The sequence below is a fragment of the Mustela nivalis genome (genome assembly GCF_964662115.1).
Source record: "Mustela nivalis genome assembly, chromosome: 7".
NCBI lineage: Eukaryota > Metazoa > Chordata > Mammalia > Carnivora > Mustelidae > Mustela > Mustela nivalis.
The window spans coordinates 4,372,698-4,395,673 of NC_139026.1; the positions used below are offsets into that span (position 1 = coordinate 4,372,698).

A 22,976-nucleotide genomic window follows, 5' to 3' on the forward strand; every position below is an offset into this window, starting at 1 on the left:
CCCAAAGGTGCAGGCCCGTGTATGTGACTGCCTATTGTTTGGGCCCTGGTGCCCCCAGCTGGAGCTCCGTCTCACCACGCCACCCCATGTCGCAGGAGGGCAGGGCAGGGGGCCAGGGGGCAGCGCACACCTCGAGTGGGAACGGCACCCTCAGGGCCGAAGTCCTCAAGGCCACCATCACGCCTGCACAAAGACACATACTCACTCCTGCACCCATTTTATGGACAGGGAAACTGAGGCCAGCAAAGATCAACTAGAACTGCTCGTGGCTGCAGAGCTACAAGTCACCAAATGTGGTTATTCTTTGCCTGGGATAATGCGTCAGTGCCCACACAAATCTTTACAGAACTCCCTTAGGCCCCAGACAATGGAGTATTTGCACCCTCGAGGGTGGTACCACGTGGGTGATTCTTCAAAACGTGACGCTGGGCGAAAGAAGCCGGTCACAAAAGACATGATTCCGTTCATACGAAACATCTGGAACTGGCAAGGTCATAGACAGGCAGCGGATCGGTGACTGCCGAGGGCTGGGAGAGGGAAGGGAACCCGGATGGACGGGCAGAGCCAAGAAGCCAGGAGGCACTGGTTCCTTCTGAGGTAAAGGAAATGTCCTCAAAGTGACGGGGGTGACAGGTGCACATTCTCTGAGATGACGCTAAACACGGGGGACTATGCCAGCTTTGTGCAGGCCCACTGTTTATGTCACCTGAATCGTATCATGATAAAGGTGTTTCTAAAACACTGAAAATGCACAGTGAGAGCAGCACGTGGTCTGGCCCGGCTTTTCCTAGCAAGAGGAAATGCACGATGTGGCAAGAAAGCCGTTCTCCGAGAGAGAGATCCAGGGTACGGGCTAGTAATTCCGGGTAGTTACCCACGCTTGGCCTTTGTCCATTTTCGCAAAAGCCTGTGTGGCTCTCAGTACAAGACACAGTGACCTGAACTAAAACAACGTGTGGCTGACAATGTAAGGAGGATGTTTCAGGACCACAAAGAGTCTACAACCTTGCTGCCTTCTTCTTCAAACTCTCTGTTGGCAAAGCGCTGCTTTTCGTCTCCGTTTTACAGATGAGAGAACTGAGCCACGGGTCAGGGAGGCTCCTGCTCACAGGCAGAGCCCCGGAAGGGGAGGCGTGGAGGCTGTTGCGATGCTGACCCACGACATCCACCAGGTGCGCGGGAGCAGGGAGTCGGGGAAGGCCCAGGGCAGGGACGGCACGCCCCCTTCGCCCCCTTCCCGGGGGTCGCGGAGAGACGGCTCATCGTGGCCACACCCACTCCCTTTGCGGGGAGAAGTGCGGGGAGAAGTCAGAGTCTGTGCTTATCCATGACCGCCGCCCGTGTTTAAACATCAGAATCTAACTTGAAAAGAGAAATACACAGGGGTGGGCACCCAGGACCCCGCAAATCCAGCCTAGACCCATGCACAGAACATGTACCTCTGCATGGAGAGACAGGAAACGGGGTGAGGATGCTCCGAGCAGCACTCCTGAAAACACCCCACACGGGAAATGACGCAAGGAGCCAGGGCCAGTAGAAGGGGCTGTCACCATGACAGTCCCACGGGGTGCACTCTACGGCCCTGTGAACAGGCCATCCTCAGTGGGTGTCCTGACAAGGGGGGAGCAACCGGCCAGACGCAGAGGGTGACACAGCGCACAGTTCCATGCTTTACAAGTTCGAAGTAGACGAAGTGACCCTATGGCAACGGAGGTCAGGAAGGTGCCTGCCCCAACAGGGAGGGCGCGGGGGCTGGCCACATGGGGTTCCTGGTGCTGTTGTGTGTCCGGGGGGGTCAGATGCATCAGGCACTCGGGAAGGGCTGCCCAGCAGGTGGGAAGGCTGTAGGCAGCTCCGCAGAGGAAGGTCAGGGGAGAGGCGGCCGGGGCTGGTGTGGCTGACACCCAGGCCTCAGCAGGAGGGTGGGGAGGTCACAGAGGCCTTGAACATTCACTTGACAACCATGTCTTGGGCAGGGCACCGGGGCCCCGGACACAGAGGGGAACAGATGGGTGCCTTTGGAAGTGCTCAGGCGGAGAGAGGGACCCGACAGGGAAGAGGTCAGCAGGAGGAAGGGAGCTGACCTCACCAGCAACAGGCAGTAGCTGAGAGAGGGCAAGGCGCCTGCTGAGGTCCCACATGGGCCAGGGAGGCCACCCCCCAAACATCAGGGACATTAGGGGCACAGCAAACAGCATCCCCAGCCCGTGTGGTCTGCACAGTCTGTGCAATGGAACGCCGCCACAGACACACGCTATGGCCAGAGTCCAGGCCTACAACACAGGAAGGGACTCCTTAGCTGGACAGAGTGAACCGTTGTCCTCTTGGCCACCAGCATCCCCACCCGCTCTGCCAGGAACACCCCCCACACTCTCTCTCTCTCCCTCTCTCTCTCTTTCTCTCACACACACACACACACACGCACAGAAGTACACGTGCACACCACAGGCATGCAGAGGCCATGCAACGTGGCAAGAAGCTCTACTTCGGGCACCAAGCATGGAACGCAGGATCCTTGCCTGCCCAATCCTGGCACCAAATTCCCTAAGCCACAGAGATGAGGGTGGGCAGGCATGATCACATGCCCTCAGCTGATCTAAGCAGAGTGAATTCTAAGACTTCCATGAAAGCTACTGAGAAGAAATACTACTTCTTTTTCTCCTTCTTTTAAGCAGGCTCAGCGTGGAGCCCAATACAGGGCTCGATCTCACAGCCCTGAGATCATGATCTGAGTTGAAAGCAAGAGCAGACGGTTAACTGACTGAGCCACTCGGGCGTCCTGAGAAGGGACACATGTTAAATATATTCCGCTGGACCCAAACTTGAGAGGATATGGGCCTGGAGCTACCAAAGTTCACCATGTGGAAGGGGAGAAAAATGAAGCCAAACACAGAAGATAGAGAAACAATCCCATAAAACACTGTGCACCTGGATCCAGCCACACCTGAATGCAAACATCCAATAAATCCTCTTTCCTGCTTAAGCCTGTTGGGTTATGGACAACCTGTCACTTCTAATCAAATGAGTGCTTCCGTGTTTTTTCCTTGAAAAGTCAGTGCATGCTGAAACACTCAATGGAAACTACTTCAACATTCTCTACTTTAAGAGAAGAAAATGATCACCACCCATACTGCTTTTCTTTGTGCTTGTGGTACAAGTAAATGAACTTCATTTCCAAAAACTCTGAGGGGGAAATCTGGCTTTAGCAACACCACGTCATGCGCCAGCCGACCTCAACCCTACACCCACACCCGGTCCTGGCTCTCTACCTCCACAGGACGCCACAGGGCCCCCAAGGTCACTGCTCTCCCCTTGATGCGAACTTCCCTGACAGGCTGACAACATGATCTCCTCGCGAGCCCCATCCACTTCATGTGGCCACAAGTCAGTCCCTCGCCCTCCTCTCTCTGCTCAGTGCATTTCCAAAGGCAAGATGGCTTAACAGCAACACGGAAGGACTGTGTTCAAGAGGACGAAAGCCTCCCCCTAACCCTGTGAACAACTTCTAGTTCTGCACACAGTCTCCAGGTCCTCGTCCACACGTGCCCGCATCCTACAGTCACACTCAGATCACCCGTGCACGCTGCAATCCACCCTGATGGCTCACTCCCCCCCGTCCCGCCCCTGAGCCATTGGCCCTGAACATCCCACACCCCAGAACACTCAGCCCGAGGCCCAGGGCCGCCAGCAGCAGCACGGCCCAGCACGGTCTGGGGTGGGAGCCGGTACCCCTTGCTGCAATGAGACAGGCGATCTGGGGTGCAGGGAAGAGGGGAACCACAGGACTGTGTCCAGACAGGCGTGGCCAGCAGCCCAGTCGCACAAGTGACCTTAGCCCCCAGATGTCAGCGGCTCTTGGGGTGCCACCATGCCAGGGACCCACCTACGAAGACTGCCGGAATGTCTCCTGTGGGTCTAGTGAAGCCCCCAGAAACCTTCTAGAGAAACTAGCCCTCGGGGATCAAAGAACACACAAGAGGGCGCCATGGCAGGCAATGAACACGCTCAGAGCCATGAACACGCTCAGAGAAATCCACAAGGAGACTTTCCGCAAGACCGCAAGTTGATGTTATTTAAAAAGAAGAAGACAGACACACCGTGGATCCCCAGTGAACGGCACCCATTTCTGAATCAAGCGTGTGTGCTCGCTACGATGCCGTCCGTGTTCCTCTCCTCTGAACAATTCTGATAAAAACCAGGTGTGGACGGAGTGAGGGAGGTGGGCATGCGGCCCTGCCCCGCTCCAGGACACTGAGAAAGGCCACCGTCCCCATCTGCCAGAGCACAGAACTGAGGCCGCTAAGGTGCGAACACGGGCCCAAGGCAGGCCCCGGGGGTCTCTGCCTCTGCCCTCTCTCCTCCCTCTCTCCTGGTTCACCCTGGCACAGGGAAACCCAGGTGCTCTGCACTTCCACTCCCGGGAGCCATGGCAACAGTGACCTAGCTCGGGTCACTTTCAGTCAGTTTTAGCCAGCCTCCTCCCCCCACCTCCCATTGCACCCCTGCCCCCGCCCGTGCTCCCTGCCCTGCCCCCTCCTCGGACGGCTGGGTGGCCTTGCCCAAGGCTTCTGCCCTCTCTGGGCTGAGATGGAGCAAGAGCCTAGTCCTTGCTGCCAGGACACAGCAGACCCTGGTGGGAGACGCTCATGGCACAAGGGGGGAGCCCAGGACAGGGGGAGGGAGTGGGGGAGAGGGACCTGCAAGGACTCGGGAGTCACAGGCACCCCCTTCCACATTCCCTACGAGCGCGTGCCCGCGTGCGCGCGTGTGCGCACACACACACACACACACACACACAGGCATACTGGAGTCTCACACCCTCACCTCCTGCAAGGTCCTCCACCCGCCTTGACACTGCCTCCTACCCCAGCATACACGACAATTCCAGACCCATCGGTCACCACCCACATTTCATACCAGAGCCTGGACCCGCCACCAGCTCTGCCCACAGCCTCCCCGGCCCTGCACGTCCTGCGTTTTTCTGAGGTCACCTGACCCTGGAGGCTGCGGCTGCCCAGGGCAGAGCAGGTAATGGGAGGGGAGCCCTACAGCCAACTGGCCACTGGCCAGGGCCAGGGTGCACAGGGGCGATCGGGTTCACTCCCTGGCAGGATGAAGGGCCCAGAGACCCAGGTAAGGGAGGCCTGGCGCTGCCCCACGCGGACCCCGTGGCCCACCGTGTCCAAGCTGGGAGCCCTGGGACACCTTCCAAATTCCGCTTCCCCGGAGCTGACGGCAGCTCACTGGGCACCAGGGAGGGAGGGGTGACACCAGGCCTGGCTGCGAGCCACTCGCTACCTGCAGTGAAAGTGAGAAAAGAAACTCAATCATCTACACCCACAGCTCTGGCCACGGCCACGGCCATCGCCATGGCCACAGCAGCTGGGCTGTGATCAGCTCTGGCCAGGAAGCCCGGTGAGCTGAGAACGTGGCTCACCTTTGTCATTTGTCCCGGGGCCACCCGATGAGACTGGCGGTCAGGCACAAGGGTGCCAAGGGCTGCTGCTGCTGGGGAAGGGGGCACCCAGTCTTATGGGGGACTTCCTGTCACCCCGTCATTCTGCTGTCCCTCACACCAGGCAAGGGGGCTCCCTGGAGTTGATGAGGGAAGGAGGCCATCTTGTCCCCACCCCCAGAGCTTCCCGAGTCCCACACGTGTCCCTTTTGTGGGCTAGCCTGGACTGACACACCTGCTAAGAGCCAGACCAACAGCTTGAAAGCAACCTTCTGGGGGCATGTCCTGAGGGACCCACCTAACCCGGGGGAGGACACGTCTGGAACATTCTCCCTTCAAAGCCTCATGGGAGGCACTGACCACCAGAATGCACCCAGGCTTCTTCCTGCTCCTGTGCCCTGGGGCGGGGTGGGGGTGGGGGAGGCCCCCCTGCCGAGCGGCACAGCGGGAGGTCTTGGCAAGGAACTGGTGGGGAGTTGGGAGTTCAAAGCCACAGAAGCCAAGACAGCTTTGTTTTTCCTCCAGAGTCTGCTTGAACCAAACAGAGCGATAACTACTCCTTCTCTTCACAGGCTCAAAACCTTCACCCGGACTGCCTATCTCAGAAAGCACAGGCAGCTTCGTTTTGAAGTCTGCGTGCTCAGACGCGGGCACGTCACACACAACCGGGGCAACAGCCAGTCTGGGGGCGTGGGGCGTGTGGATCTATCTGGATGGACCCGGGGGCCATGCCCACTCCTCCAATCCTATACCTGATAGTAAAATAAGGCTCTCTCCACCGTCCTGGAGTGCTCCCAGGGTTTGCACCAGAGTCTGACAGCTCCTAACCCCCCGCTGCGTGGGGTCAGTGGGACCCCACCCCACACAGGATGGGAACACAGCCAGAGCAGAAGGAAGTCCGTCCCGCAGCTGCCACTAAGGAGTCCAGGAGTTCCTCCGGGAGGCCAGTGTCCTGTCCCCACCAGACACAACTGCTCTGCCTTCTCCGAGTCCAGGAGCCAGTCAGGTGGTGCTGACTGGCCAGAAGGCATCTGGGGGAGCAGTGGGCTCTGGCACCAGGGTAAGTCTGGTCCCATTGGCCTTGTGATGGTTGATTTTTGTGTTAACTTGTCTGGACTACAGTGCCCAGCTGTCTGGTCAAACACTAGCCTGGATGTTGCTGTGAAAGTATTTGTAGATATGACTTGCAACCAGTTGACTTTGTGTAAAGTGGATAATGTACCATAGCATGGTGGGCCTCAGTAGAAGACCTTAAGAGCAAACACAGAGGTTTTTTTCAGAGAACGGCTTCTGCCTCAAGACTACAACACAGAATTCCTACAGCCCTGCAGGGTTTATATTTGCCAGTCCCCACAACCACATGAGCCAATACCTTGAAACAAAACTCTTTATATACGAGTATCTATTGGTTCTCTGTCCCTGGAGAACCTGAGACAAATCTCTCACATACCCAGATTCCTCCTTCCCAAGGATTATCAGAATCACAAAACAGTGATCCCAGGAAGGACCGCAGTGAACATACTGTGCCATCAACTGTCCCTGTACAGCAGGAAAACAGAGGCCCAGAGACGATAAGGAACTTGCCCAAAGTCACACAGCAAGTCAGTGGAGAGCTGGATCTTAAAACCAGGTTTCCTGATTCCTGCCTAGAACCAGAATGACTCCAAATACGGTGAGAAATGTCAAACATATTCTTTTAAATGCAAAGAGGAGAGTAAACATTGGCACCTGCCCTCACCCCACCCCACCCATTGTGCCAACCAGTTAATTCTGTCTTATCAGAATTCCTTCCAGGAAGTTCTTCAAGGTGTTGGCCTGTGTTGCACCAGGACGCACCTGTGACTCCTAGGCTGGTCTCTGCAGTGGGACCCCCTTGCTCACCAAGGGTCTTAAACTATCATTTAAACCTCCCGCTACCAGCGGATTTCCTGGTGTTGACGACCAGTCCCCACAGGTGCCTTCTCGTAGGTGTGGGAGCAAACCTGTGCCTTGACGGAAAAGTATACGTTGTCTAGAACAGAGACGCCCTACTTGGCTGACTCCATCCTTTGGGGGCTACTTGGTAACTCTGCAAACTGTTGACAGTGAGAGCAAGACAAAATCATTTCTCGTCCGCAGACGTGCAAATTCCATCCTGCCCAATGGAATCCCGTGACTCCTCTGTCTTCCCGCTCCCCTTCCTCCCCTGAAATGCCCCAATTCCCTCCCTTTTCACTTTCATTTCCATATTCCGGATCTGTAAATGCCTCCGCACTTCAGAACCTCCTTTCAACCAGTGACAGCATCTGCCTGCTTCCCTCTTGAGTTTAATAAAATCCTTAACATGTGTTCAAGTCTATATCGGTATGACACTCACAGCTTTATCCCTTCCCTAGAAATTATTTTTTTTAAGATTTTATTTATTTATTTGACAGAGAGAGGTCAGAAGTAGGCAGAGAGGCTGGCAGAGAGAGCGAGAGGGAAGCAGGCTCCCGGCTGAGCAGAGAGCCCAATGCAGGACTCGATCCCAGGACCCTGAGACCGCCACCCGAGCTGAAGGCAGCATCTTAACCCACTGACCCACCCAGGCGCCCTCCTGGAAATTATTTTTTAATGTGACTTTGCTCTGGGCACCCTGAGCCTTGCAAGAAAGGGACCCTAAATGAGGAAAGGCACTTCTAGCCCCGCCTGCCTTCCTAACAAGACAGCAGGCTCAGGCTCAAGGAGAAGAGGGCCCCCAGCCTGGGGCTTCAAGTCGGGCTTCGACTCCGCCCGCACCCCCTCGCCCTGGGCGTCCTTTCTCAGGTGGCTGCAGCCACAGAAACCAGGCATCAAAGGCTTGCCCAAACCCCATGCTGCACCTACCCCAGGGCCCTTACACAGCCTCTTCCCTGAGCCTTGAATTTCTTTCTGCCCCTGTGTGGTGTTTTCTTCCAGCAACGATGTTTTTCCAACACCACTTCTCTGATCCTCCAACACCAACTGGGAGTCCCACAATTTAATCTTACTCTGACACAATCAACCCGGGGTCAGCACAGACCCCACTGGTTCAGGGCTCAGTCCCACGAGTGACTGCCCCATTTCAGACACCAGTCCCAGATCCCAGGCACCCAGGCTAAAGTGTACTTCGAACTGATGCGGTTACAAATTCGGGGGCTCCCACAGCCGCCATTCAGGTTCAGTAACTCAGCAGAAGACTCAGGAACTCAGGAAGCCACCTGACTTATGATCACTGACCTGTGGGAAAGAATATGACTCAGGAACGGGCAAACAGAAGAGACGCACGGGGCAAGGAATGGGGGGAGATTTATGCATGGAGCCTCTGTGCTCTCCCTAGCGGTGTGCTGTGGCTCACCTGCCAGGAAGCTCTCTTAGCCTCAGGGTCTCAGAGCTCTGCCCCCTTCAGCTGGTGACTAATCACCACCAAGAGGGATGGAACTCAGGCTCCAGCCCCAGGCCCCCTCCCTGGAGCTTGAGGGGTGGGGCTGAAAGTTCTAACTCTCTAACCAGGAGTGGGGAGGGGGTCCCCTCTCTAGGGGCCCAGCCTGAGTCACCTCATTAGTTTAGGGAAGGTCAAAAGGGACCCTTTATAAATAAGAAAAGACCCTCAGAAGGGTGCCCGGGTCTAGGGCGCTCTCCCTGGCACGGAGACCAAATCTGTACCGCCCGCCCTCGTCATCCGCACCACCTGCGTCTGCAGGATTCTCCCTCTGCAACTTCTCCCACTGTTAGTGCCCCGTCCCCTCGGCCACAAATGTACTGCGGGCGAGTGCGCCCCATTCTGGATCCTTAGATTAGCGCCGCCACGGGCCTCCCTCAGCGGATCAGTGTCCTGGGGGCTGAGCTGCTGCCCGGACCTGCGGACCCGGGAGCCCTAGAACTCAGCGCCCTGCAGACACTACAGTCACACTTTCTGTCCTGGGCGGTGGCTTTGAAGCACAAGCTCTGTCCCCCTCCACTCCAGTCCACCCCACGGCAATTCCCTCCGGGGGCTCTCCATGCTGAGCCCTCTCCCCCCAGCTGTGAGCCAGGCCTGAGGAGCCCCCACCGCATGGAGGGGTTTAAGCAGTCAGGAAGGGGGGCCGGACCTGACTGCAGTCGTGGACCAGGGCAGGCGTGCCGCAACGCGGACGTGATGCGACAGAGATTTCAAATTGCCGGACTCATCTGTTTATAATTCATAGCAAAATGGTTTGTTGCTGTAAGAATGCATTTGCACATTTCACAAACAGGCCCTCAAAGCAATTCTGTTAATGCAGTAGCTACAAATTAACACCTACTTACCTTGGGCGAATTAGCACTAAGTTGAATTTGAGTTGTGTGGTCGTGTGCAGGGTGCACAGAGGAAGGGCTCAGCTTGTGTCTCAGAACAGGGTTCTGCTACAGGGATCTGGAAGGAGGGGAAGGTCCCTCACCCTGTATTTCACAGGCACCAGGGTCCAGGGAGAGGGGCTGGCACAGCCAAGGGGAAGGGGAGACAGTGTCCACATGTGAGGTGCTGGAGCCCTTGCTCCTGGCTGGGGGAAGGGGGAGGGGAAAAGAAAAGGGATGGGGGAGGAGAAGGGGAAGGAGAAGGGGGAAGAAGGGGGAGGGGAGGAGAACGGAGGGGGGAGGTTAAGGGGGAGCGGGAGGAAAAGTGGAAGGTTGACCACTGAGCTGGGATCCGGGGTCTCTAGAGGGACCCCATAAAAAGTAATTTTTAGGGGCACCTGGATGGCTCAGTTGTTCAAGTGTCGACTCTTGATTTCAGCTCGGGTCATGATCTTAGGGTCCTGAGATGAAGCCCCTCTCTCCTGCCCCTCCCCCACGGTGCACGCACTGGGGCACTCTTTCCCCTTCCCAAAAACTGTTCCAAATTCATTAAATCTGTTTCAGGTCTGTTCCAAATTCATTAAATCTGACCCTCCCACTACCTCACAGACAGTTCTGAGTCCCTGATGCTGGCAAGGAGGCACATGAAGACCGTTTGTCTGGGCAGGAGGACCGGAACCCACTAGAACCTGTCCGAGATTCCCTGCTGAGGCACCAGCAGCAGGATCCAACAGGCTGCCTCCAGCTGCATGACCTTGCCCCAGGCCTGGTACTCCCAAAGGGCGAAGGAACCTGTCCCATTGTTGGGGCCACCCGACCCCCCTGTGGCTCTTATAGACACCAATGTCAAGGCTCAGTGCTCCCACAGCCTGCTGGGCAGACAGGGCTGCTCCCTCCCCAGCAATCCTGGTGCGCTGCCTGGAGTTCCCAGGTGCCCACTCAGGTGTACACACCACCGCCTGCACAGCCCTCCCAGGTGGCCCGATTACCTAAGAGTAATCCTATCTCTCTTCTCAAAGGTTTGTTGAGGAAGCCAAGCCTGAGCCAGTCAGCACATGGCAATTTCTGGGGCCACAGGAGTGGGTGCATTCAGGCCTGTGAGGCCCCCAGGAAAAGTCTTCCAGATGCTTCTGGGAAAGATCTCAAGAGAGGACCACTGGAAAAGTCTCTCTCCAAATAGCCATGGATGAAGATAAGGCCTGAAATGGCTGCAGCCAACTCGCTCCCCACTGAAGATCCAGAGGTTCATAAAAAAGGCAGGGAACTGCCAAACCCTGATCAAGCCATACCTGATCTCCACACTGTCACCAGACCACTTCAGCTACATAGGCCAATATATCACCCAGTTCAGAAAGGGGTTTTCTCTTCATTATAATCAAAAGCCTCCTGATGCCCTGGTTGCCCCACCCACCCAAGCCCCACCTTCCCAAGGCTGGGAGAGGGCCTTCCTCTGAGCTCTGGCAGCCCCCAGCTCCATCACAGCCCTCCTCAGACTGCACCATGTGTCTGTGTGTCCTTGACCCATCCCTATAAGTTCACTGACAGCCAGGCCGTGTCTGACTCACCCCAGAGGACCAACATTTACCATCCCCAGGGCTGGGAGTGTCTGTTGAACAAGAGAACAGACAAAAGGCACACAACAGAGTCCAGCATTCTAGACATCCCTAGCGGGGTCTTACCAACACTTCAAGGTCACGCCCCCTGCTGGCCTCACTTACTCCACTGCCCACCATCCAGGCTGCTCTGTCCCTGGAGAGGACATAGCTGGGGCCCTGCCAGAGTCTCCATCATACAGCTCAGACCCATCAGGGCAGAGGAGTCTCGGGACCTCTCCTCTCCTATGGGATGCTCAACCCCATGCTTTCCACCCTCAGACCCATAGCTCTGGCCCAGACTGCTCTCCCCGAGTCTGGTCTTCCAACTACCCAATCCATAATCTCCTGACACCCTCTGAGCACCAACACCTGCCTGTAGTTCTTGGAATAAAATTCAAACCCCTGCAAACACCTGAAAGACTGGCTCTTCATGCCTGGGCCCCGCCACAACCTCAGGCCCTCGCCACACAACCCCACTCTCTCTGCTCCAGCCACATGGGCCTCAAGTCCATCTGAGGTTGCCCCTCAAATGCTTCAAGCTGTTCCTGCCCCAGGGCCTTTGCACATGCTGTCTTGGCTACCTGGAACCTATGGCTCCTGCAGGGAGTAAGGGATCCATATATTGTTTCTATTATTACCATTGGCTCACGTTCAATTCAATGATTCAATCAGGGGGAGGGGGTGGGGTTGCCTGGCTGGCGCAGTTGGTAGAACATGCGACTCTTGGTCTGGAGGTGGTAAGTTCAATCCTCATGTTGGGTACAGAGATTTAAAAATAAAATCTTTAAAGGGGCTCCTGGTCACATGACTCAATTTAAGGGCCCAACTCTTGATTTCAACTCAGGTCATGATCCCAGGGTTGGGAGACTGAGCCCCATGTCAGGCTCTGTGCTTAGCAGGGAGTCAGCCTGAGACTCTCTCCCGGTCTCTGCCCCTCCACCCCACACTGTGCTCTCACTCTCTAAATAAATAAAACTTAAAAAAAAAAAAAATCCTTAAAAATAATAATAATAATACAAACTGAATTCAAATCTATCTGCTCCATTGCCTCCTGGGAAACTGAAGTGGGACCCACGGAGCCCCGGTAAACCCACAAACTTCTGCCATCAGACACCTCTTTATAGAAAGATCCGGTGACAGTGTGGCCAGACCAAATACTGACTTCCCCTCAGTGCGGCCAGAGGGAAAAAAAAATGCCCCAGGTCCCAGGAGATGGTCAGGCCACTCTACCTGCCAGAGCCAGGGACCTGACTCTGCTCCCGTCGGTACCCAGTCCCGGAGCCGGCTGCCGTGAGCAGCAGGGACAGGGTGAGATGGGCTCATTCCGTCCCAGTCATCCGTCATTTCTTCTCACAGTGCCCCTTAGGGGGGCCGCCAGCTCCCCTCGGGCCCCACTTCCTGCCCCGTGCAGCAGGCACAAGCCCCACCGACACCTTCCTGAGGATCAAATCAAGTGAAAGGGATGACATCACACCAAGGGGCAGAGTGTTCTGAGGCGAAGCGTCCTAGTGGTCACCGAGGAAGAGACAGCTAGCACGGGTCACGCCCAAAACCGGGCGGCCGTGCCTCCCAAGTCAGGTGAACTGACCAAAACACAGAGACCTTATCTGGATCCCGATTTAAAAAAAAAAAAAAAATTGGTTGTGGGGGAGGCACGTGGGTGGCTCAGTCAGTTAAGCATCTGACTCTTGATCTCAGCTCAAGTCTTATGCACACGGTCATGGGTTCAAGCCCCATGTTGGACTCCATGCTGGGTACGGAGCCTACTTAAAAAGAAAAACTGGGGCACCTGGGTGGCTCAGTTGGTCAAGCAACTGCCTTCGGCTCAGGTCACGATCCCAGAGTCCTGGAATTGAGTCCCACATCGAGTTCCTTGTTCTGCAGGGAGCCTACTTCTCTCTCTGCCTCTGCCCACTGCTTGTGTGTGTGCACGTGCTCTCTCTCTGACAAATATATAAATAAAATCTTTAAAAATAATTACTGGGATGCCTGGGTGGCTCAGTGGGTTAAGGCCTCTGCTTTCGGCTCAGGTCATGATCCCAGGGTCCTGGGATCGAGCCCCACATCTTGCTTTCTGCTCAGCGGGGAGCCTGCTTCCTCCCCTCTCTCTCTGCCTGCCTCTCTGCCTACTTGTGATCTCTGTCTGTCAAATAAATAAATAAAATCTTTTTTAAAAAAATCATTCATGAAGCTTTTAAAAAAATAAATAGATAAAAAGTGTTCTTTGTAGCAAATGGGAATCCAAATTCTGACCACTGGATATTACAGAATTATGTTGTGTTGTTCTTTTAGCATTTTAAGTAGTCTCTACACCCACCGTGGGGCTTGAACTCATAACCCTGAGATCAAGAGTCATATGTTCCACTGACGGAGCCAGCCAGGCGCCCCTGTGTTCATTGCTTCAAGCGTGGCAATGGTTTTGCGGTCATGGTAAGAAAACAGGATTCACACTGTGATATTTATGGAGTCTGGGGGCTGCTTTATAGGAGCAGGAGAGGAAGAGGGGGTGAGCAGGTGGCAGGGAGCGGGCTAGAGGTCTGGAGGGAAGCAGGCACAGTGGGGGTGAGCCTAGGTCAGACTCAGCCGTAGCATGACAGTGCCCGATGCTGTGACGTCCTGCTTATTTCCAATTGTCTGAACTTCCCCACACAGAAGAAAACACAAATGAATAAAAAAAAACCTGCAAGGTGTTTGAACAGCACAGAACCAAAGGTGGTCCCTCTCTCGCTCCCAGCTCCCAAACCTGGGAGCTGTAGGGGCCTCAGAGGCACCGAGAACTTAGCACCGAACAAGCCCTAAAGAAAAGGCACTTTCCAGAAGCCCCACCCACAGCCCCACTGGTTCCAGATTCTCCCCAGCTTCAACCACCAGGGCGTTCCTGCGGATAACCAACATGCCCGCCCAGCCTGCCCACCGCCCACCAGCGGAGAAGGGCGGTGGGGAACACAGCTCCCCAGGAGCTGCTGGACTCCTGAGCTGCCAGACCAGTTCCTTCTGATGGACAGTCACCAGCTCAACGGAAAATTAACTGCTCACCTGTCCAGGGTCAGTGAAGGGTGAACAGCTGCCCTCCGCAAGGGAAGGAATGGGTCACACCCAAGTCCACTCTTCACACTCTCCCAGGGTCCATGGGTCGAACCGACGCTGAGAAACACACTTATAAAGGTGCCACATCTTGTACTGGGGCTCAGTGTGGATTAACTCATTTGATCCTCCCAGAAATCCAATGAGCAGGTGATAACATTGTCTGTGTCTTACAGATGGGGAAACCGAGGCACAGAGATGGCCAGCAAGGCTGGCTAGCAGGTCCAGGTCACACAGCCGGGGGCCGGGGAAGTCGGGGTGGGGGCTCCAGAGTCACTACTAAGTTCAGCCCCATCCTTGCCCTACTGAGTGTCCACACTGTTCCCTCTGAGCCTCAGGACAACCGGCTCCTGATGTGGCCCATTTGAGAGGTCAGAAAACAGGGGCGGAGACTCAGCCAGGTCTCCTGCCCTCCAAGGACCCAGAAACCTGGACAGCACCCAGAGCTGGCTGCCAGAAGTTCCAGGAGCCTCCGCCAAGACGGCTGGGGCGTGTCACCGGCAAGAGCTCCCTCCCCACGGGCATCTTCCAGGCCATCCCCACCCCGGGTGCAGGGCCCAGAAGGGCTCCCCTTACATGTGCCCCGGGAGGCCCGGGGAGCCCTTGGACACACACGGTACATCTACCCTGAGCATCCATTTCAACCCAAGGATTGATGGAAAAGTTTAATAATTTATCCGAAAAGAAATAGAAAAGTCTTCTTCTACCCCAGGCTAACTTCATAGAGCTCTGGTGGGCAGTCATGGGCAGGCTTCAAATGGCTCCACCGAGAAGGCAGAACTCAGTGCCCCCGGAGGCACCATGGCCCGGTGGGGAGGTGTGGACGCTGCAGTGACACGGTGGGCATGAGGCCAGCTCTCCGCCCGCTGGCCCTGCAACCTCGTAAAGTCACCTGGGCCTCCCTCCCTCCCTTTCCTCATCTGTAAAAGGGAACAGTCACAGTCCTGCCTCGGAAGCGGCTGTAGCGGTGGGGCAATCAAGCCTTCTGTGAGGGCTTAATGGCCCTTAGTGATGGTGATCGTGACTGTTCTGGGAAGGATGGCCAACGGGGCCATTTCACAGGTTAGGAGGCTGAGTCCCTGAGAGAGAAAGTGACCCTGCTTAAAAACTAGCTCTGCCCCATCTTGCGGCTCCTTCCCCCTCCTGCTGCCTCTGTGCCTCAGTTTCCTCATCCCCAAAAGCGGGTTAAGATCAAAGAATGGGATGTATTCTTGGACGTGGTGAAGATAAGCGCCCAGGCACCTCCAGGGTGGTCCGAGCTCTTGCTGTCCCCTCTTTAACGGAAGCCACCATGCACGACGTGCCCATGACGGACCCAGCTTGCTGGAGAGATGCCACGCATCCACAGGGTGTCTCCTCAAGTTTCCAGACCTTCAAACATCTCACTGAGATCACATTTCAAGGACTCAGTGGTGTTGTCCAAGGAAATTCCTACCAGCTCCGCCTACCCCTCCGAAGGCATTTCCACCCCACCTCCCCTGGCCTCTGGGTGACCTCAACATGCATACCTTCCGTGCCAACCGCCCATCCATCTTCCAGTTCAATGGCTGCCTCCTCCAGGATGCCCTCCTTGACCTCCCACTAGCGCCTGGCTTCGCTCTAGCTTCCCTGTGGGCAGGGAGTGTGGAGATGGCTGTCCACAGGAGGAGCCGGGTTCAGGCCAACGTACCCTGTGTTCCTGTTCACCTGCCCCCTGCCCACAGTGTTAGGTTAAGGAATGGTTAGTCCCTGTATTAAAGGAGAAACCCACAAACAAGGTCCCCAAATTGCCAACAGAGACCAACCAAAGGATGTTCACTGTTGAGCCTTCATTTAAATTTTGAGTTCTCACCTGGATGAATGTTAACACTGCATTTCACAGACGCCCAGAAGACAAAAAAACCTCCAAGTCTGTGGCCACCAGATGGCCAAGGCCATGTCCCCCACCCCACAGGAATTCCTCCCCTGTGCTCGCTTCCTGAGGATTCCACAGGCCCTTCTCCAGGGGCCTGGGGAGCCCCCCTGCAAACACACACCCTCCAAGCCAGTGCTGAGATCAGTGACCCCATGCTAGGACTTGAGAACAGTGAAAGGGGCCAGGCCTCTCCTCCAACGGATTCTGGAGACTGACAAGCCACGCGATCAAAGTTTCTGGCCACTAACTCCTGGCCTTCCATTCCGGGCGCTGACCCAGCCAGAGCGACGGAATCAGCCTCAGCTTTCTCATCTATGAAATGGAAAGATGAGTCCTACCTCCCTGGTTTGGGGTGAGAGGGGCTGATGGGCCTACAGTGGGCAACCCAGCCAAATGGAGGCCATGAATTAGGGGAGGAAAATTAGAGGAGCGGAGGGGCGCAGGAAGGGAGAGGTGCAGGGCAAAAAGAGAGGGCCTGCAGGCAGCAAGAAAGAGGAGAGGTGGGGAGGGGAGGGAAGAAGGCCGGGAGCAGGGAAGCGGGGTGCAGGGTAAGGAAGGGGAGGAGAGGCGGGGAGAAGGCCCGGAGCACGGAGGGGAGGGGTGAGGGAGAGGAGAGGAAGGGCGCAGGGGGGAGGCGGTGCACGGCCAGCCAGGGAGGCGGGGCAGGGGGCAAGGAGGGGTGTGGGGGCAAGGGGGGAGGGCAAGGGACACGGCGTGGCGGGGCCGCTGGGTTCGCCCGCGTCCCTCTGCCACGTCACGTGTCGCCGCGCCCACCTGCGCGGTGACGGAGCGCGCCCGCCGGCTCACACCCGCGGAACCGCGTGGCGTCCCCACGCGAGGCACAGGCGGGCTCCCGCCCGCGGACGCCAGGCCTTACCTGCCACCGCCCCGCGGGCTCCTCACCTGGGCTCGGCGGCGCCGCGACTCACCTGGCCCCGCCCCGGAAGTGGCCCCCACGCCGGGCCCGCCTATCGCCCCGCCCCCTCGCCCCGCCCCTGCCCGCGCGGCGCGGCTCTTCGGGAGCGGGGACTCCCGGGGTCGCGCGGGGCTGGGCGGGGCCGGGCGGGGCCGGGAGCGCGTGGTGCAGGTGAGCCGGCCTGCTGGGCGGGGCTCGAGCTCCGAACCCCTGTCCGGTAGCTCCGGAGGCGCCCCCGAGGCTTGCCTGGTTCGAGGCCCCGCTTGGCACAGCCCCCACCCCTGGGGCTGGCGCTTTCCTTGAGGGTCCGCTTCCCCATTTTAGGGACAGGCAAAGCGAGGTTCGGAGCAGGGAGGTTCGAGGAACCGAGAAGAAACATTCAACAAAAATCTCCCAAAGAGTCCTCTGGGCCAAGAGCCGCCTTCCCGGGACTGCGATGGGGACCGCTGTTGAGCTCAGAACTCCCCAGAGAGAGTGGCCGGGCAATCCTTGACCCATTCTGAGGAGCACGGAAGACTTCCTGGAAGAGGTGACCAAGACTTGGGCCTCTAAAGGGTCCCTGGGGGCCAAGCGGTGCATTTCTGTCTCTGGGAGCTGTTACTGTTCTGACCCGCAGTATGCTCCAGGGCCGAGTTTGAACCCCCTTTTCGCCTACACTCCCTCTGATCTCATCCAGCGCCCTGCTTTTGATATGGTCTATACCCGGATGATCCCTAACTTCTATCTCCTGTCCAGAGTCCTGCCTCTAACCGCCCACCTGACATCTCCATGGGGGGAGGGGGGTGGCCTGAGCAGACAGCGCCCAGCTCCTCTCCGGGGCTTCTTGTCTCATTCTCCAGGGGCGCTGTCCAAACCCTTAGGGGTCATCCTTGGCTCCTCTCCAGCTCTCAGGTCCCATACGTGGTCCCTCAGCAAGCCCAGATGGCTTTTACTTCTAAATCGGTGCCCACACTTTTCTCCCCTACACTGGCCCAAAGAGATCAAGCCCCACCCACTCCTCTCAGGTGGCTCCTGCAACAGCCTCCTCCCACGGGGCCCTCCCTGCTCTGCCCTGGCCTCTTTGGCCTCAACACAGCAGCCATAGGATCCTTCCCTTGCCCCAGATCCAGTGCTCCCCTTCCTGCTCTCCCCACTTCCCTTCTGGGGGGAGGAGAGGGGGGGAGGGACAAGCAGCTCCATAATCCCAGGCTGCTTTGCATGAAAGGTTGCACAGCTGCTGGTGTCCCAGGAGCCTCCAACGGCAGCCAAGATAATCAACCAGGCATACTGACCTCTCCCCACCTCCAGCAGGATATGTGAGTGCAGATGTCAGTCGGCACAATACTACTCTTCTTAACCAGTGATGCTTACGAGGTTCTTGAAGTAACTGGGCCTAAGCTCAGTCAACACAGGTCTTCATCATGCCACAGCGAGTAGTTCAGGCCAGTCCAGCTGGAATAGTTGGTGGAAAAAAAGTCCTACCTTTTCCTTTTCTCTCTTCCAACCTAGATGAGGTACATCAGTGCACTAGACACACTGGGCCATCCTGTGACCACAAAGAGATACGGACAAAGAGATCTGAACAGAGATGGCAAGGAGCTGGGTCCTTGGTGACAGTGATGAACCCCTTGATCAAACCTGTCCTGAAGCCTGTCAGAACCTCTGGACATTCTGGTTTGATGCTCCAATAAATTTCTCATTGTTGAAGCTAGTTTAGAGTTTTCTGATTCTTACAACCCAAAGCATCCTCTGATTTATTTAACCAAATTGCAGAATTTCTCTCCTGACAATTCTAGCAGGAAAAAAACAAAAAAGAAAGAAAAAAAAAGGAAAGAAAGAAAAACAAACCCAAGGAAGGCCGCCGATCGGCTGAGTCTAAGACACACAACCATTCCAGAAATGGGAAAGGAGTTAGACCAAGAACTTAACCTCCCCAAAGTCAAGACAGTCAGCTTCACGCCAGTTTTGCTAATGATAACCATAAAGGAAATGAATATGGATTAGTGTAGACAGGACCAGTGCCCAGCTCCAAACGCTGGCTGTTCCCATTGCAGGGCAGGCGGTTTGCTCACTGCCTGCCCCAATCAATGTGGATGAAAGAATGACTCCAGTTTCCTGCTCGCGTTGAAAGAGGATTCCCACGGCCTCCATGCTGACCTCTGTGTGGACCTTCCCACTAAGTTCTTTCCAGCGCATCTCTTAACTCCCACAAAAGACCGTACAGGCAAAGCGTCCCCCGATGGGAACCAAAACTACCCCCTCAAGCAACAGGGCCCACCCTGAGCCAACAATTCCCCCGGGTGACTGAGCCCGTGACAATGACCGGCCTGACCTGTACCGCCCACTTGCACCTGCCCACCGGTCTTTGTCCCACCTTTTCCCTCCGTAAACCCAGACATCCTTCCAGCTCTTTGGGGGCAGTGTTTGAGATGTCAGGGCGCTGTCTTCCCGGGGTCAGCCTCGCTGACATAAACTCCTTTCCTGTGTCACTGCCAATCTTCGATCTTCTCCGGGCCTCAGGATCTAGTCGGCAGTGAGTGACAGCACCCAGTCTGTGTCGCCGGACTCAGTCACTCTTGCTCCCCGGTATGCCCAGGGACATCATTACCCAAGTAGCTGCCTTTTCATGTGCAAAGAATTTGTAGCCTCACCAACCAGCCTGTTCAACTAACATAGTGCACCTGCAAATTATGATTATATCCCCTCCTTGTTGCCAGAGGGCTCCAGGTAGCGAGGAAGGGACTGCGGGGCTAACTTCTCACACAAGTGCGTGTTTGAGCCTCTGGACGGAGCAGGAATGGGCCCATTTCAACACCAAGTACTTGCTCTCAAAACATGACAATGACATCAATTTATTTATTTTTTAAGAGATTTTATTTATTTAACAGAGAGAGACACAGTGAGAGAGGGAACACAAGCAGGGAGAGTGGGAGAGGGAGAAGCAGGCTTCCTAATGTGGGGCTCGATCCCAGGCCCCTAGGATCATGACCTGAGCCAAAGGCAGATGTCAAGCGACTGAGCCACCCAGGCGCCCCAAGGATTTGATTCATATTAGCGACTCACACACAGGATCAGGTTGTTCTAGTGCTTGGTGCCACGTTTCTCTTTTCCTTTTTGGGAGGCAAACGTCTTTTTTTTTTTTTTTTTTTTTTTTTTTTTTAGTATGAATGCAAGATCGGTCCCCCATGGAAGAGGGACAGTTTGTAGGTTTTCTGTTTTAAAAAGCAACTTAGGGCAGAAGTCAGAGAAAACATCCTCCAGCTGGTGTGCGGCTGGCCCATAATTCCATGGTATCAAGACGTGGAGGGGGAATGCCACCCTCGCATTTGTGTTTGTGTAAACCTCATACAAATTCCTCAAGTATAGCTTAGTGATAATAAAATATGCACAATAAAGCAATAATACAGAATGATGAGAGGGGAAACAATGCCGGTGTATTCCGCCATTCATGGGAAAAGGAAAGAGAAACAGAAAGGAACAGCAAAACCCCGGCAGGTCCTGTTTGGTTCTTTTTTCTGTTTTTTCCCCAAGTGTGTCTAATCAGCAAGGCACCAGTTACTCATTTCCTTTTGTTGCTATAACAATAACTCCGTGCATTTCGAATGCCTTGCAATAGAAGACAAAGAATAATAATGCGAAACGAAGGAATTACATCTGAATGGCATTATTCCCGGCTTTATTAAATTTGCTCTTACAAATGTTTATGAAGTCGGAGATTTGGCTCTCCCCCAAGCAGCAAATTCCACATTAATAAGCACTGGGGGTTGGAGAGCTTGAAGGAAGGAGGAAATAAAGATCCTTTGGTCCAACGTCTTAGGCTTCACATTTGTTTTCTCGCAAATTAACTCTCCCTGCCAGCTGCTGGAGCCAAGACTTGCTTTGCTTTGAACCTTATTAAAACCTCGAAACCAGGATTTCCCTGCTGAATGTGGGCGCGGCGGCTGGACGGAGTCTAAAGGGATCTAGATCATCTAGATCGCGTCCCACTCCTCTCGTTCAAGGCCGGGCCCCTGAGACCCATCGAGGCCAGGAGGCTTCCCTGCAGCGGTCAGGACCCTCCACCCACCCTCCTAGCCTGCGCCCGCACCCGTTTCGGAGCAAATGTGTCTGGTTGTTAGTCCTCACTGCAAACTGCGACGACCCTTGTGGACCCTCCATGAGGTTCACCATGTTTTCTGGGATCCTTTGGTCCTAATTGTTGAAATCCTCTTGATGTGCAACTGAGCAGGCCATGCTCTTGATGCCCTATTTGACATCAGAGTGGGACACTGGTTGTGCCTTCTGGCCCCGTGCACCTTTCACACACCCCTGCTGCACTGGGATGCTCACTCTTCCTAATCTTTCTGCCCAAGGTGGCCAGACAATGGATTTACCTGGCCTCCTTTGCAACCAAGGCCCAGACGACAACTTAGGCTCCACCATTGTGATGTACGTGCTTAGGGAGGAACCAGTCCGGGAATATGTTACAGTGGAAAGGGCAGGAGGGCGACGTGCAGTGTTGGGGGTGGGGGAGGCTGCAGTGGCTATAAGTACTTGGAACATGATTGCTATCAGGCCTGGTGGCAGCTGTGGGTTCAATCCAGGGCAATTGGAACATCCCTGTGCAGTGGGGGCATCTCTGTGCGGTGGGGGTGTCCCTGTGCAGGGACTGCAGTGGCAGCTATTTTCCCATCAAGTTTGTCCTGGAAGGGAGCACTACCTCAGTGTTGGCTCCCACCTACTGACAACTCTGGGATCTCCCCAAATCCTTTAACGAACTCCTCTGTAATCAACCAAAATCTGCTTCGGCTGCTTGCAGAGGAGAACCCTGCCCTATTCCACGGCCTCCTGTCTTACGTTCCTCTTCCCGCGCCAAACACAGGCTGACATCAATCCCCATAGTGAAAACAGAAATGTCAGCATGAGAAATTCTTCTTGTGATGATGTGGATGATACTTTACATTTGTATAGCTTTTTACAGCCTATTAAAGCAGTTCTGAGCTCTAAGCAAACACATCAGTCAATGAGGAGAAGCGTTCTTGGGGTAAGACCATCCGTTTATGATTAAGCCATTATCACTTGCAGGTCAAAACCCATTAAGTGCTTGTCTGCCCCATACTGTCTTATGCGAGGAGCTGCTGAATCAGGGACGCTGGTGTCTCGGAGCTTGCATTCTTATATTCGCGCTCCCCATGTGTCCACGGTGCATGGACAAGCCGAGAACCATCACCAAGCTCACAGGATTTTATATTTGGAAAAACCCTTGCTGCAGATACCAGACACTGAGGACGGAGGACTTGCCCAACATCACACAGCAAGGTAGTGACCAATTCGGGATGAGAACCCTGGGGCCCGGCTCTACCCAGGAAGGCACGCAACACGTGTAAACACATAAACCCGCCTACCCCACTCAGCCTTCTCTCCCGGTTCACCCACCGCTTTCCTATAGCATATCTGGGAAAGCAGAGCGTACCAGCCAGCTCCAGCCGGGCCACGCAACAGTAATAAACATCCGCCCATCTCAGGGGCTCACAGAGACTCAGGTCTATCTCCCACTCACACCTTGTCTGCAAGACCCCACCTCACAGAGCAGCCCCCTCTGGAATCCTGCCCATCCCCAGGCAGAGGGCAGGTGAGATCCCGGGAGTCTCCACCTGGCAACTGCAAAGGGCCCCCGTGTCCCTTCTGCATAGAGCTCATTGGCCGGGGCCGGTCACGTGGCCCCACCTGCCACCAGGAGACCAGGAAGTGTGGGCCTTCGGTGTGCGCAGGAGGTGGATGCGG

General features: G+C 55.5%; 1 protein-coding gene and 1 long non-coding RNA gene across 2 annotated transcripts in view; one reads left to right on the forward strand and one right to left on the reverse strand.

Moving 5' to 3' along the window:
- Window positions 1-17,239, reverse strand: part of LOC309869177 (rho GTPase-activating protein 8-like) — a 56,636-nt gene extending 39,397 nt beyond the window's left edge. The window contains 3 exon segments of the mRNA XM_082739828.1: window positions 8,561-8,671; window positions 9,719-9,824; window positions 17,196-17,239. Of these exon segments, the coding sequence (XP_082595954.1) occupies window positions 8,561-8,606 (46 nt within the window). The 5' untranslated portion in view covers window positions 8,607-8,671; window positions 9,719-9,824; window positions 17,196-17,239.
- Window positions 16,443-18,924, forward strand: LOC309869186. Its single transcript, XR_014314039.1, has 3 exons — window positions 16,443-16,670; window positions 17,559-17,763; window positions 18,723-18,924. It is a non-coding gene; the product is annotated as an uncharacterized lncRNA (long non-coding RNA).
- The last annotated feature ends 4,052 nt before the right edge of the window (window positions 18,925-22,976 follow it).